The 15286-nt window shown below is 58.4% G+C and overlaps 1 protein-coding gene across 1 annotated transcript in view; it reads right to left on the bottom strand.

Annotated features, from left to right (window-relative positions):
* The window catches only part of LOC122384859 (serine/arginine repetitive matrix protein 2-like), a 73536-nt gene extending 58702 nt beyond the window's left edge, over positions 1–14834 (bottom strand). Inside the window, exons 1-2 of the mRNA XM_043372643.1 lie at positions 14614–14834; positions 5851–11541 (exon numbers count right to left, since the gene is read on the bottom strand). Of these exons, the coding sequence (XP_043228578.1) occupies positions 5851–11541; positions 14614–14663 (5741 nt within the window). The 5' untranslated portion in view covers positions 14664–14834. The remainder of the gene's footprint in view (positions 1–5850; positions 11542–14613) is intronic.
* Positions 14835–15286: the final 452 nt, after the last annotated feature.

The following is a 15286-nucleotide window of genomic DNA, read 5'->3' as shown; positions in this document are numbered from 1 at the left end:
TCTGTCACAATAGCCATCCTCCATCAGCGGGCCGCGCGGCGCGGTCGGACGCGGCCGGCACGGCACCGGACCGGACGTTTCCTGATCCTGCGGTTCCGGGCGAGTGCCAGCGACCTTCTGGCTCGCCGAATTGGGTGCACTCAGTTCCAGCGTGGGCGCGCGCGGCGCATTGTTTCTGCGGTGGCGCGCCCGTCTGCCGCCCCGCCCCGCCCCGTCCCGTCACCCTCCCCCACCCACCCACACAGGGGGTGGGTGCTCCGAGTGGAGAGGGGAGGGGAGGAGGCGCCAGCGGATAGATCACCGAGCGGTTAGAGACACGCGAGACGGTCATTTGCCGGTCATTTAACTGGTGGCGCTAATGAGGCAGTGGAGACTGGAGAGACTCAAACAGGTCTGGCAGAGTGGGAACGGTTCATGGCAGCCCAGGGAGAAGACGCACACAGCGCCGATAAGCCACTGCTAATGACACATACACCCGCCCACAAGTATAGGAAGTAAACAGCTGACCAGCCGCGACTGCGCCTGAACTCAGCTCTGCCTCTGTCCGACACGGGCTCAATGATCTGCCAAGTGAAAAAATCGGCGGCGGTCGTGCCGGAAACCGGATGTTCCCGTCCCGCCCACTCGTGACCGACCACGAAACTTGTGCATACATTCCGCCGTGGCATGGACCCGAACAGTCGAGTTATTTAAATTACCGGCTGCGTGGTCGGTATTCTTTACGTCGAGGACGGGTATGTCCGGGTTTCTTGGTGGGAGACAGGCCGTGGCTTCCATTCCTCATGCGGTGGGTCCGGATATGCGCTCGGTACCGCAGCTTCTGATTCAGGCAGTGTTTTGACACAGAAAGGGTCCCTCTCCTACCGAGACTTCAAGCCACCACATCATCATGAGCCAGCAGTCACCCGTCGCAGGCGCAGGAAGCGATCAGTCCGGCCCTCGTCGTCGTTGCCGCCGCAGCCACCTCCGTCCAGGCGGGCGTCTCTTCTGGCTACTCGACCTCTAATCAGGAAACACCCATAACTCCTGCTCCGCCTGAGAGGGAGTCCAATTGGGCCCGATCGACGGAACAGGGCTGGTTTGACGCGCTCGTTCAGGCCGCCGGTGAAAGCCGTTGCCGCTGAGCCACGCCGGCAGCAGCTCTCGTGATAACACAATTTCAGTGAAAACTCGGGACCCAACCTTTTTATTGCTATTTATTTATTTATGAATATGAGACCTATGAGAAAATCCATCGAATTCCCAGCTGTCTACCACGACGATCCAGACGATGTCTGATGACGTATAACGTCTGACGAGTGTATGACGGGCACCAATCGGTCGACAAATGGGCCCACAATGGCCCAGACGCCCGCCGTCCTTGGTGCCGGCGACACCCGACTGTGACGACCGAGGTGACCCCTGCAAGGTGACGACCGTGAAAACCCACTGCAGGGTGACGAGGGGAGGTGGCGATACAGCAGGCGTCCGCTTGTCGGTCCACGATAAGAAGATGTGCTACAGTGCAAGTGAGTTATGCGGCATTTTGCAACGTGCGGACACTAAATAAACGTTGACAACAGTTTTTTGTCACAAAATAAAAAGTTCTGCATTGTGCAGCTCGATGTCAAACAATTTTTATATTAATCCTTGAGATAATTTTATGGGATTCACAAAAAAAAGATTCTAATAAACAAAAAGTATGAATAAAACAGCATTCTGTAATCTTCATTTAGTCACCAGTCCAGCGGCCGGACCGCGTGCACCGTCCCGGCCCGCTACTCCTCACGTGTGATCCCTCCGATACCGGTATCTGCGCGCGGTGGAATGTTATGACCCCGCCGCTGCCAGGGGCCTCCGACCATCTCATGGCATGACCACTGCTGACCGGTGCTGACCGACGACCCCGATACTGCCCGGCCCGCTCTCTTGTGGCGGTGCGATTTGGCGGATTATCGCCAAATGGGCCCCAGCGGGGTTCCGGAACTTCTAAAGACGGCGCGCGGGTCTGATCGTAGGTCCGCCGCTCCGACCGTTTCGGGCGAAACGGCCTCCAGAGAGGTGGTCCGTTCGGTGTGCCCTAAAGCGGTGCCGGGGCTGTGCTCTGATCTAGGGAGCGTCGCCGCCTGGCGTACGCGTGCATGGGTTGAGTGCAAGGGTGGAGTGCACAACCGGGGTGCACGAGAGAAGTGTGCGGACGTGCATGGCTGGTGCGTTCACAACGGACGCTAGCCATGGGTTATGCACATTGCACGGTGCGGGAGCATTGTTCTCAGCTGCGCCGCGCGGTGGGGCGCGGTGCGGCGAGGCACGGCGCGCCGGTCACCGGCCGCGCCGACAGGCAAGTTCCCATGGCGAGCCCAGCCGCCCAGCCGCGGCAGCAAAGTTTCTCCGACACGCCAGAAAAGTGTAAATTGGTAGTGCGCCGGCGAGAAAAAATGAAATCGTGAGAAATAGAAATGTAGGCGACCGCGTTAGGCCCAGAGCCGACCGGAACGTCCGCGAAGGGGCGGACAGCTTTTGCGAGCACGCGACAAGTCACTGCGGACTGCGCCACAAGTGATGAATGTCGGTAATGCACGGATGTGAAGGGAGAACGGGTCGAATTGACTGTGAATGGTTTTAGAATGGACGCTGCAGAGAGTGAGGATTTGAGCCCTGCAGTCTGCCAGTCATGCCAGATTCGGCTCATGAGGTGCCAGTGACAGGCTACTGCTGAACAGTGATGAATGCCGCTGATGCGAGTTCAGTAGTCGGCTCAGTCAGCCCAGCAATGTCATGGGCGCCAGCACCGTTAGACCATGGTTAGACTAAATGCTCAGACGGTGCCCGAGCTGTCACTCTACAATGTGTCAAACGCGGTACTATCGAATAAATATTGAACGAACTATACCGCTGCGGCGTTGATTTTCCAAGCATAAACTCAGCTGAGTCTTATCGATACGCAAACATAACACCCGATAAAACGGGCCGGCATTTTACATCTAGGAACACATACAGCTTATGTTTATCATTCATTACCGTTATCATTTGCTGATGGACTCCAGTCGCCACTTAGGAAGATCGATACATGCCCCAGGTCACCACCCCTTCCATGCAGCTAAGTCGGCTAAGTATTTATCCCGTCTGGTTCATAGCCCTGCAGTTGGTTGGCAGGAGACCGATGACAAACGGCTCCGGGTGGCGCCGCCGTTCTGAGTGGCGGCCATCAATTAGCACCCAGGGTCGCGCGCGCGCGCCGGCGCCGGAGCCGGTGACACGGGGCGGGAGTGCGGAGGCCGGCCAGCCACGGTGGGACCTATAGATATGGCTAATGTCTGGACCGGTAATAAACGTGCAGAATCAACCGATGCAAATAAGAATAAGGTGAAACAAGAAATGAAGACAAACAGAACAGAACAGCCCCAGATGGAGCATCTGAGGGGAACAATAAAATGTTACCCGATTTTTTCATCGATGAAATCATCGTCTGCCCTAGGTATCTGTAAGAATCTTGGTCTGCCCCAGCTTTGAGTCCGGTAGTTTTTCCCTATCCCCATGCCCTGCCGCTCCTGCCGCTCGTGTAGGTATGTTGTTTCCGGCGAGTGCCCACCGTCAGCGCTCTCGATGCATATTTGTTCAGCGCCGGTAGGCGACTGCGGTGATGCATGGGGGAGGGATGAGACACCACAGAGGGAAGCGGGGGTCAGAGTTTGACGTAAGGGAGACGCCACAACCGCCACGGTTCTGTCATGGCGAGATTGTGGTGTGACATGGAGAGTCTCCTGTCAGGCTTCTGGTTTGAAAAAGTGTGGCACTTTGTATGTTGCCGACCAGTGTCACAAACAACTGGAAATCCCACGACAGTCTTTTGATCATGAGATGAGTGATGAAAAGGGTTTTGCGCGGCGCTTTATCTAAAGTGTTTATGTAATTGGAGATACCTGAGCACAAGGAGTCTGGTTCTGAACTGAGCAAAAGTGCCAAACACGCTGTTTCTCTCCTCCGTCACCAGAATTCCCCGCTGTAAACAGCACGTCATATCCAATGATGAAACAGAGTCGACTGATGGACTTCCCCGGACCCCGGTTTCCAATGTTATCTCCTGTACCATGCCTCACGACCGAACTAGAATAGATGGCGGCCGATCAAGCAACATGGATCGTCTGCCGAAAATCTTTTGAGAGACAGTACATAAACCGATACTATTTCAAATTATACGTTCTAGGTCACCCATAGGAACTCTCGTGAGCCCATAAAAACCCTGAAAACCCACAACGATTAACTACTCCGTGACTTGTTTTTAAAGAGAAAAATTAGTTCCGACTTATTGTAGCCTTCCTTAGTCTCAAACCACTGCGAGACATCCCCGGGACCTCACGGGAATACCTCCGACCCTCTCGGCAATCTGTCGAGCACCTCGCGCCCGCGACAAAGATCTCCGTTGGCGCCGGTCTAAGGACAGGGTCCGGCGACCGTCCCCGCGGTTCTCTGAGATACAATCGCAGCTCGACGAGACGGTGCGGCCCGCGGCTGACCGGCCAATTGGCGTCACCCGTCTGACCGACGTGTTTATTTGGTCAGCCCGCACGCCCACCACGCCGGCGAAACATGCAGGGGAGCCCTGCCGAGCCCGCTCCGTGCGGTGATGTGCATCCAGAATTGAATGGACAGGATGAATGAGCACTGAGATCAACAATGGATGTGGCTACGTAGTTGATATCTGTTGACTACTACTCCGTAGCTTGCTGGGGATTAATTATGGGTGGGAGCTACGCATGGTTTTAAGTAGAGGTGACTTCATATGTAAAGGTGACAGTGACATGGTAGGTACAAGCTCCTTCTGAGCTATACAATTTTTTTAAGCCACATTACTCAATTGTGCTGATTGATAAATCATGGAGCTCATCTGACTTTTTTAGCATGCTTCAGTTCAAACAGCCTCGCATATCCTATTTTACATCAGACGTCAAACATAACACCACCTCAGTGTCTATATTAGACCATAACAGACCGCCGCAGCGGGCCGTGCGTCCTCGCGGCGTCCTCTGATGGCTGACAGAGCCGTGAGACCGCTACGTTACAGTTCGACGGCCCGAGTTACGGTAACCACATCGAGGAATGTCGCCAGATCCGCCGCCGCCGCCGCCGGCTGTCATCAGGCCCGTGTCACCACAATGGGGAAGGACGACGGAGCGGGGGCGGAGAGACTCTTGGGAAATGGAGTGGACGAGGGTGTTGAGGCAGCGACCAAGGCGCAGCGACTGGTGAGGGTATATGGATTGGGAAGCGAAGGTAACGCGCTCGAGTCGGGCGCGTCGGAATTAGGAAAGCGATTGTGTGAAAACTGCGTTTCGGCAATGTTGTGATTAGGTGTCCTGAGATCGTTAGTGAGTGGTTAAGTAAGATGCCGGCTGGCAGGCCGTATGGCAGGCGACCCGCCACGAGGCGAATTTATCGCGTCGTACCAGGGCGAACGTTCGACCATTAATTCTCCGCAATGTAATGAGACGGCGGGGACGGAACAATGGTCGCCTTTTATAGAAGCGGGCCGGCAAGATCAAACGGAGTTCAACCCGCAGTAATATTACCCTCCAAAGTATCTATCCATTTGACGAAAAGGCTTGAAATTGAACAGGGTATGAGTAGCGGCAAGAACACCGTTTCCAAGAATGGATTATACCGTTCAGGCATTACAACTCTTACCATATTTGGAACGCACATTTGAAAATAATGCATCATGAATAACATTGTCAAACTTATTGAAAAAATTCCACCTGGTTGCGCCTTTATCACTGAGAAGGGAAAGCGGTATGCGGATAATCCCCCCCCCCCCCCCGTCTGCTTCCCCAGGCCCCGCCAGCCGGTCAGCCGGCCTACCGGCGGACTCACCTGGGAATGGCCGCCTTGATGCCGGCCAGGCCGTACCGCTCAGCCAGGAACGTCTTGGGCAGCGACAGGGACCTCTGCTGCGGCACGGGCGAATCGCGCCCGGAGCCCTCCTCCTCCATCTGCGGCTCGTCGGACGGCGGACGGCCCCGGCTCCCGCCCGGCTCCGTGCCCGTGATGCTGTTACTCCTCGCGTTCCGGCTGCGGGTGTGCGTTGAAGACGTCGATGCCGTCGTGGCTGACGGCGCGGTCGGCGCGCGTCGTTCCGACTCGGATCGGTTTCGTGTTTCGGTCGGTGCGTGTGACCCGAGGGCCTCCAGTGAGACGCCCTGCTGGCCGTACAGCGACGCGATGAAGTCGTCGATGGTGATAGTCGAGTCTCGGCAGTCGTCACTAGAGCTGTGACTGCGGCGGGTGCCCACTCGCCAGCCGTTACGCACAAAGCCGCGCAGCTTGGAGTCGCGCGACAGGAACGAAGACGAGGTGGACTCTTTGATTTTGGGTTTGCGCGGCTCGGCGGCCGTCTCGCTGCCAGTGCTGCGGGTGCGAGTCTTTCCCAATCCGCCGCCGACCAGGGTGTGGATGGCGCTCTCCAGATCCCGGCCCGTCCATACGTCTGATGTGGACGAGAACACCGACCCGTCGCTGTCCAGAAACTGGCAGCTGCTGCGCTCCGAGCGGGGAGCCCCGAGCTCCCCACGCGTGCCGAACCGCGCCGAGTCGTCCCCGCACTCGGAGCCGGCGCGATACACGGACAGCGCCGGCCGCGGCGGCGCGCCCTTGTCGCTCAGACTGCGGGACAGCGCCTTCTTGGCCTCCCGCTGCAGCCGCTCGAAGCTGGCCGGCCCGTCGCGCGAGTCGGGCCGCGAGCCGTTCTCCGAGCACTCCTGGACCGACTCCAGGTTGCGCGAGTACGGCAGACTGCCGTAGTCTGGGTGCGGGGTCGCGTCGGCGCCCCGTCTGCCGGCGATGAGCTGACTGGCCTGGGGGGCCACCGGCGGCGGAGTGCGATACGGCGACTCGAGGTCGTGGAAGTTGACATAGTCGCAGTCGTCATCCAGATGCCTAGCGTCGGCGTGTAGCTTTCTGGCGAGCTCGTCCAGTGTCGGCGAGCTGTCGAAGAAGGCGTCATTCTCTGCCTGTGTTCTGGGTGTGACCGGAGGCGGCAGAGGCGGCGCCCGGGTCGGGGAGGTTGGTGTGCTCCCAGGACGCACCGGTACCGGAGACCGCACCTCACTGTAGATCGGCTCCGGGGACAGCGCTCCGACCGGTGTCCGCGGCGAGCGGATCTCGGCGTAGATGGGGTCCGAGTTGCGGGACGTCATGGCCACGGAGGCGGGCCGGCTACCCTGCTCCTGAACAGACGCCGCCACCTGCTTCAGCGTCTCGATGATGGCGTCGAACTGGTTGTTGAGAAAGTCGCCGTCGACGTTGAGAGAGAGGCGGACTTTGTTCTCGTTCTGAGCGTCCTTCTGGCCCTGGATTGTGGCCTGAACCTGCTCACCGGCGTCCACATATCGCTGCAGTCGGGTACGGTTGGTCACCAGGCCGTCCTCCGTACCATTCACGTGGATCACACTCGAGTAGACGGCCTTGTCGACGCTCTGCTTCCTCGGCGGGGTCGGGACCGGCAAGCAGATGGAGCCGCTGTCTGAACAGGTGTCCGTGTCCCGACTGGTGAGTGAGCCGGCGCCGCTGCTGCGCCGGCCGTCCGGACTGAGGCGGTACTGAGGCCGCGCCGGCTCCGGCTCCGGCTCCCGGCTCCGGACCGGCTCAGACTCCGGCTCCAGGTCCGAGGGACTGTGAATGGAGCCGATCTGCTGCACCCCGCTCTTCTGCCGCCCCTCGGCCGACGCTGTCTCATCCTCTGATCGGAATGTGGGGTCCGCGCGCGGCGCCGGATCGCGGTGGTTTTTGTACGACGGCACGTTGGAAGTGTCCGGTCGGCGCCGCCGCTCGGCGGAGCTTGAATGGCGCTCGGCCGGCGCGCTGGGTGGCGCAGAAGGGGACGCATCCCCGGCGCGGCCGTCCCTATTGTCGTCTGGAGCGGCACGGGGGGCGGCGCGGCCGGCCCGGCGGGAGCTGGAGGAGCCAGGCCGCCGAGACGGCTCCGAGCCGGCCTCGGCACGTGAGCCCGTGCTGCGCTGCTGCTCGGCACGTGACGGCCACGTGTCGCCGTCGGCGGGCCGCCACGTGTCACTGTCGGCGGGTCGCCACGTATCGGTGCCGAGTCCCTGTATATTGGGCAGGGAGGTGAGCGGGTCAGGCCGGCCCGCGCCGAGTGCCGCCGGCGGCCGCAGATGGGACGGTTTGGGCGGCAGGCTCGGTTTGGCCGCCGACTGGAGACTGAGAGATCGCTGAACCTTCACCTTAGACTTGTTTGCCGGCGTATCGCTACCGGTGCCGGTTCCTTTCTCAGTTGGAGCCGCTTTGGACCGCGTGTCGGGAGCGCTGTTCAGACCGTTTTTGTTGGTTGTTTTCGTGCTGGCAGCATCGGTGAGCTTTCCCGCTCTGCCGCTCGCCGTCTGCCTGGGCTCATTCTCCTTCTCCCTCTCGCCGGAGGAGCCTTTGCTCAGATTTCTCGCTCGGATGGTTGTGATCGACCTGGAGCCGAATTTTCCGGCGTCCAGCCGGCCGGGCGTGGCTCGCGGTCGCCGCAGCCGGCCCGGCTCGTGCAGCGAGCTCTGGCTGGCGGTGCGCGAGGCCGGCGCACTGTCCGAGCCCACACCACTGGCCACACTCTCCTGGGAGCGACACAGCGGCGAGCCCACGCTGCCGCCGCGACGCTCCGAGCCGATCCATGTTTTGGACGTGTTTTTGCTGAGCGCCGGAGCAGCGGTGGCGGCGCCGTTTCGCGCTGTCGGCTGCTCACTGGGTTTTTGCAGTTTTCGACCATTTCGCGAGGCGCTCGACTGGGTTGGACCACCGTTCGTGCTCGACTCAGGACTGGTGAGCGCGCTGAGGCCGGAGATGTCACTGAGGTTGATGGAAGAGCCGCTGGTGGGGGACTCTGTCCCGCCCACAGAGTCAGCCCCGTTGCTGCGCCGTGTTGGAATACCGGACGAGTATTTATTCCCGGAGAAGCGGAACGATCGCGGTGAGTCCCTCGGACTGCTGGGACTGAGGCTGGATTGGGGCGAGATGGGGCACGAGTTGGGCGTGGAGCGTGCTGACGAACCGGGCGAGGGCGCGCCTCTGCCCGGTCGAGCTCCGTTCTCTGTCGCCGGCCGAGGGCTGTTTGCCGTTTCTCGCCGAGTAGGTTTGTTTCTGGTGTCGATAGTCAGACCTGGCCGCCGGTCTGTCTGAGCAGCTGTCTTCGTCCGACCGTTGGCTGTCGATTCCGTGTCTCTCGCGGCTGGTGAGCCATTTCTCAGCGTGCCTGTGCCGGCGGTACGTCTGGTTGAAGCGGCCGATTTGACCCCGGGGCGCGATTTACCGCCGGGGTGAATGGGCGGTTTTGGAGACGAGCACCGCTCCTCCCTGAGACCCGCTCCGGCGCCGCGGCCGCGGATATTGCTCCGTGACGATCCCGTCTCCGTCTCGGGACAGTACTCGATTTTGGCCCGCGGCAGGGAGGTGTACGTCATCAGTTTACCGTCTGCGGGCCGCCCCTGACGCTGACCGGTCGCGGCGCTCGGCCCGCTGTTACTGCCGCCGCTGCTACCATTGGTGGTGGTGGAGGTCGGGGCTCGTCTGCCCCTGTCGTCGGCAGATTTCTGAGCGGCGGTCGAGCTGCAGGCCGACGAGCTGTCGGCGCCGGCGGGCGGCCGACGCCGGTACACGGGGATGTTTGAGACGCGCCCGGGCATCTCCTGGTCGCTGTCTGTCGCCTCGGCCTGACCTGCCGCCAGGGTCAGGTCATCTCGCGACACGCGCCGCAGCGGCCGGCCAGGTGGAGTGTCGTAGATCGGCTCCGACGGATGGAAGTCGATACTATCAATCGACGGGTGGAGATTGGGCGAGCGCGGCCGCGGCAGCGAGCGGTACCTGCGCAGAGAGTCCGTCCACACGCGGCCGTCCACACTCTCAGTCCGAGACACACGCACACGGGGCGCCGCGTACTTACTGCTCTGTCTGAGTCTGTCACCAGCGGCGGCGCTCACCGCACTGTCCTCTCGCCGGGTCTCACTGTGAGCGCGGCGTCTCACCGTCCCGCTCACACCGCTCGTCTCCCGGCGCTCACCGCTCACAGTCTCACTTCTCACCCGGTCACTGACACTGTCCGTCGCGCTAACACGCTCACTGGGGAATAGCACCCGGCCGGCGCCGGTCTCCGCTGATGTCGAGTCCCAAGTGGAATTCCTCCTCCGTCTCAGCCGCTCGCTGGTGGAACTGAGCGCGTCGAAGAACCTCTCTCGCGCCCTGGCGCTGGAATCGTGCAGTGACTCGGAGCGGCCGAGCACGGCGCCGGGCCGAGAGGTGCTACCTGCGCGCGGGCCGCGCGACCACTGAGCGCGCTCGGCCGGCCGCGGCGACGGCGGCAGCGGCAGCGCCAGCGGGAACGCACTGACGCGCGGCCGGCCGTCACGCGGCGGCGGCGACTCGCATGTTCTACTCGGCTGGCCATGTAACCCAAAATCGGCCGAGTTTCCATTTTTCCAGGCGTTTTGCGGTAACGGCGGCGGCGGCAGCTCTGTGGTGTAGCGTGCCACGCGCATGGCGCCGCCGCGCGGCTCCTGCGCCGGTGAGGGACCGCGCGCGCCGCCTGTCCGCTGAGTGTGCGCCGTCGGTGGCCCGCGGGCCGTGCGCGTCGGATGCTGGCCCGCGACTGACTGCTCTCCGGAGAGGGCCGCCGCCGGCCGGGCCGAATGTGTAATCAGCGCCGGGCCCAGGGCGCCGGGCCGGCCGGCCGTCGGCCCAGGCCCCGCCCCCATGACCTCTCGACCAGACGGCCGCCGCGAGCGCCGCCTCTCGTTAGGGTCGGAGACGGTGACAGTCAGAGAACGACGGCGCACCGGCTTGGCACGCGCCCGGCGCAGGAACGCACTGTCCCTGACTGCCGGGGGAGTACCCGAGCCGGCGCCGCTGACTGTGCTGGGATGAGGTGATAATTCAGATGATCGAATCGAGTCTGAGCTGTCCAGACGGGATAAGTGGTATAATGAGGCAGGTATTTGTAGCGGGGAGGACGGGCTAGACGCGTCCGAGTCTGAGGTAGGCTCCTCCGGCGGAGCTCGAATGTTGCAGAGGATATCGGGTACGCTGGTGGTCAGCCGTCCCAGCCGCGGGGGACGCCAGCCCGAGGGGTCACCCCGATCGGTACCAGGTATCTCCGGAGGCTTCACATGACGGAGACGAGGCTTTCCTCTGGGTGGAGTCTCCCCGTCGACTCTAACCACAGTACCGCGCCGCGGAAGTGTCCCAGAAGTGTCGTTTTCTGACAGGTGCTGTCGCGGCGGCGACCGCGAGCCGCACATTTTCCCGTCAGCTGAGGCCGAGCGCACCCGGCGGTGTACGGCGACCGCAGCGACATCTGTGGCGCCGGTGCTGCCCTCCTGCGGCCGCGGATCGGAGCGGAACACCAGGTGCTCGATGTTGGTGCGGCAGGGGTCGGCGGTGATGAGCTGCCGACGACGGACCACCGTCGGACGGGTGTGCGACTTCAGACTGTTGGCCAGCCGACGCAGAGGGTTCCGCGGCCGAGGTGCTGATGACGTCATCCCGCTGGGAGGGGAGTCCGCGGCGGGAGCCAGCCTGGAACAGCAGGGGAACAAAGCGAGGCGTCATCTCCTGAGCGTGTTAGTTCGACGCTAGTTATGGGCCAGGCCAGGTTTGAGCGCGGGTTATGACTCAACTCTTTGAAATTATATCAGTTGCATAAAAGGAGCAAATGTGGCTTACTTTTTAGAGTTACGACCGAGCGCATTATTTCAGCATAATGCATTTATTAAACACCGGAACGAACAAAATTATAACATCGGACACCAGAGACTACGTTAGGTATCACCCTTCCTCAATCAAGGCACGTCAGTATTGCTCTATTTCCCTTCCATACCGCAAAAAACGCCCAGTCTGTCTTTAAACACGCTCCCACTTTCACAAGTCGATATGTCAAAATCATGGTCATCAGCGCATACTAATTAGCGGTCCCGACCGCCGCCCAGCGCCCACGCGAGTCAAATATTTTAATTTGATGACGTAACTGTATCGCCGGTCTTCCTTATTCGTCAGCCAGCTGTGTAGTTGTGTCATGATTTGAAAGTCGATGCCTGAAGAACGATCAGAAATTCGGAGCGATCTGCCTAACTCGGAGTTGGATCATACATGTGTGGCGTGGTTCAATCCATCAAATTAATCGCACCGATTGAATTATCGATAAAGCGATCTAAAGGCAATCAGCTATGGATAGGAGGACGTGATACCTAATTCGATGGTGCCATAATGACACAATAACCTGTCGGAGTAATTGCCCGAACGGTTATAGGGCTTATGAGGAAGCTCAAGAGACAAAAGTCAGGAATAACAGGAAGTTATTTGAACAAATGCACGCCTTACCTTTGACAGAATTAACTATTAGTCTTCCTATATGTAGGCAGACATGAAGGTAGGTAGACCATCACAAATGGAATGGCGTGTCAATCAAACGTCTATGTGAGGAAATGCGGCACGATCGCTAGCATGTTCAAAATTCAGTCATTCATCGGGACTACCATCCGAAAAAAATCAAACGCCAATAAAAGCATGTGTTTACCTACAAGTAGTTAAGCCAAAGAGTCGTCAAAAGGCATTTTACTGCAGGGTGCGTTCCTTTGCTCTACCCTATACGTAAAAAGAAATGAAAACGTTATAAACGACCTCGGAAGCAGCTGCTACGCTACACTCGTGTACGAGAAAACCTGTTCCAAGGGCGGCATGCAGAATGCAGATGCATTATAATAACTCAGACGTGTGATTTAACATGGACGTTTTTGCGGTCAGAATTCGGCAACCTATTATCCATCCACTCCGTGGCTCAGAGGCCTCAAAACTTGTGTCAGTGTACAGTGACCATTATCTATTACTTCCTGCATAACGTGTCCACAACTACCAATAGAAAACAGGTGTGGTTAGAAGCATCGTGAGTAAAGCAGCACGATTTTTAAAAGTGTTTTAAACTGAATCTGCTATTAGGTCTGGATTTATCAATATTTAGGTTGCGTGACAGCACGACGCGATCATTTCTTTGCAATGCCGTGTATCGACTATCGAGCGACAGCCAACTGCTCCAGCTCGAGTGACAGGCTTCCGCCAGACTCAATAGGTATTCGTACGCCTCAAGTGTTTAAACTGTTTAAAGGAGAAAAATGTGATTTTATACATCAATAAATAATTTCATAAAGACTGGCCAACCAAGAAGGAAGGACTGATTAAATCTATTGATGTAAAAGTCAAATAAGTAGGTTCCCATGAGAGCCATAGCAACTCTGCCCTCAAGGGCACCGGTCGGTACCCACATGCGAACACACGGGAGAGAGAAACACAAAGACGCTCGGCCGACCAAGAGCTCAGAGCGGAATCCGATTCCAGGGTGGAGTACACACCAGATGAACGCGAAATGTATGCAGGGAGATGCAGCGTCCGTCTATGTCCAAGGTCGAAAACAGCACAGTGGGTACTGAGGGAGGCAGAGACGGGTCGGTAGCGAGAGATTCACCAGCGCGGCCCGACAGCGGCCATTTAATATTTGTCACGAAAGACGACACAATACGATACCCATGGTGATATCCGGCTTGATTCTAGGTAGTCATGTATTAGAGATATAGGACCGTCCAATGTTCAATGTCAACCGTATCGGTGCAAAGTATTGCACTGTGCTACTTTAGCGTCAGTGTCTTTGAAAAACTGGACACGAGAATCAATGAACAGTGCGAACACGCTTCACCATGGAGCTAAGTTCATGCAAATAACATTATGTAAAGTGAAGGAAACTAAAACTTTAGTGAGAAACGGACGCATGAACAATAGTTCACAGACTAAGGCACTGTTCATATGACATTTGACGGCCGTCTTTTGATGGTTTATCATCGATGTGAATCAGGAAAGGAGCTCGTGTCGGAAGTGCACTACAAGGCTTACGTCGGTGTGCCATTTCGAGCCGGGTCGCAAATGGCCGCCCCGTGGGAACCGACCCGGTGGCACAGGAAGACTGGGGCAGTGCAGCAGGGAAAAGCGGGCCGCATGGTAGTAGGCCAGCTGGTGTTTACTTTCGCTGAATATGACATAAGAGAGACACACAGGCCAATTACGAAACTCGGCAGTAATTATCACGGCACCTAAGTGGGCTGGTTTGAAGGCACGGTATGTGAGTTGGAGAGAAAGGACTACACCGTGACTACAACTGGATGAATGCAGCTCCCACAAAGATGACCCACTGTTCATGCAGTGCTGGGAACAATTACCGCAGGCTTGAATAGCCAGAGCATTTAATCGGCGAGCTGGGTGAAGGCACGAACTGAATGGAACCGCTTCTGCATTCGCCGCACGTATGCCGCCGTATAAAGGCCATGACTATAAACAAATGGGGCGTGCTCATCCGAGCCATAATCTGACATTGATGCCTTGACCTTTGCCACTGCCTTGACACCGAATTCCGCCCGCCAGCTAACCACTCAGAAACTGCCCCGGATGAGAAAACCACGCGGCAATAAACGTAAATATGTGCACGGAGTTAATAAAGCAGCAGAATAATGTGTCCGCAGGTGGAATCCCATGTTTGCTTTTCGATGAGTTCATGGACGAGACTGGATATAAAACCACCTGATCATCGGATGGTCATTGGTTACTCACCGAGGCCCATATTCCGACTGATCACTGAGCTGGCGAAAGAGCTTAATCATCGCACTGGCGTATGGACGGCAGGTCTGCTTCTCGGCAAACTCGGCAGTCGGCACCACTACTACAATGCTTCACCACCAATACACCACTTCCCTCCACTCCACCGAGCCAAAACGACCACCAGGGTCACCAGCACCACGTCACCAAATCACCAGCACCATTCCGGGAGCCACCACCGCCTCGCCGCCGGCACCAGAGAGCGATTAGCCCACAGGTGGTCCGGTGCTGTTGGCCGGCCGGGCGCCTGTGTCCGACTGAGACTCAGCCTGCTTCTCCAAATACGGAGGGTGCGCCGGGGCCGGCGGCGCGTCCCTCCACCCCGGGACCGGCTCCGACGGCGGCCGGTGGGCGTGCCGGCCGTACTGGGCGTGCTGGGCGTGCTCTGATAGCGACACGACAGACGGACGGAAGGGCGGCACACGTCAGCATCGGGGTGGGCCGGCAGTGGTGTCATGAGAGCGAATCAGTACACACACTTGTGTGCTTTGGGCGTTCACAGGAGAGGAGTGTTCCGTTAAGACGCCTAAAACGGCCTGAACACTTGTTGTGTCATTTTCATGTAAGAAAGTCATCAGATAAAGTACAGCAATTGTAACTGAGTGAAATGGTCATCCATGATACTAAT

The sequence above is a fragment of the Amphibalanus amphitrite genome, unplaced genomic scaffold (assembly GCF_019059575.1).
Source record: "Amphibalanus amphitrite isolate SeventyFive unplaced genomic scaffold, NRLGWU_Aamphi_draft 000200F_arrow, whole genome shotgun sequence".
Lineage (NCBI taxonomy): Eukaryota > Metazoa > Arthropoda > Thecostraca > Balanomorpha > Balanidae > Amphibalanus > Amphibalanus amphitrite.
The sequence above is the reverse complement of the archived record's forward strand: the minus strand, read 5'-3'. Positions and strand labels throughout refer to the sequence as shown.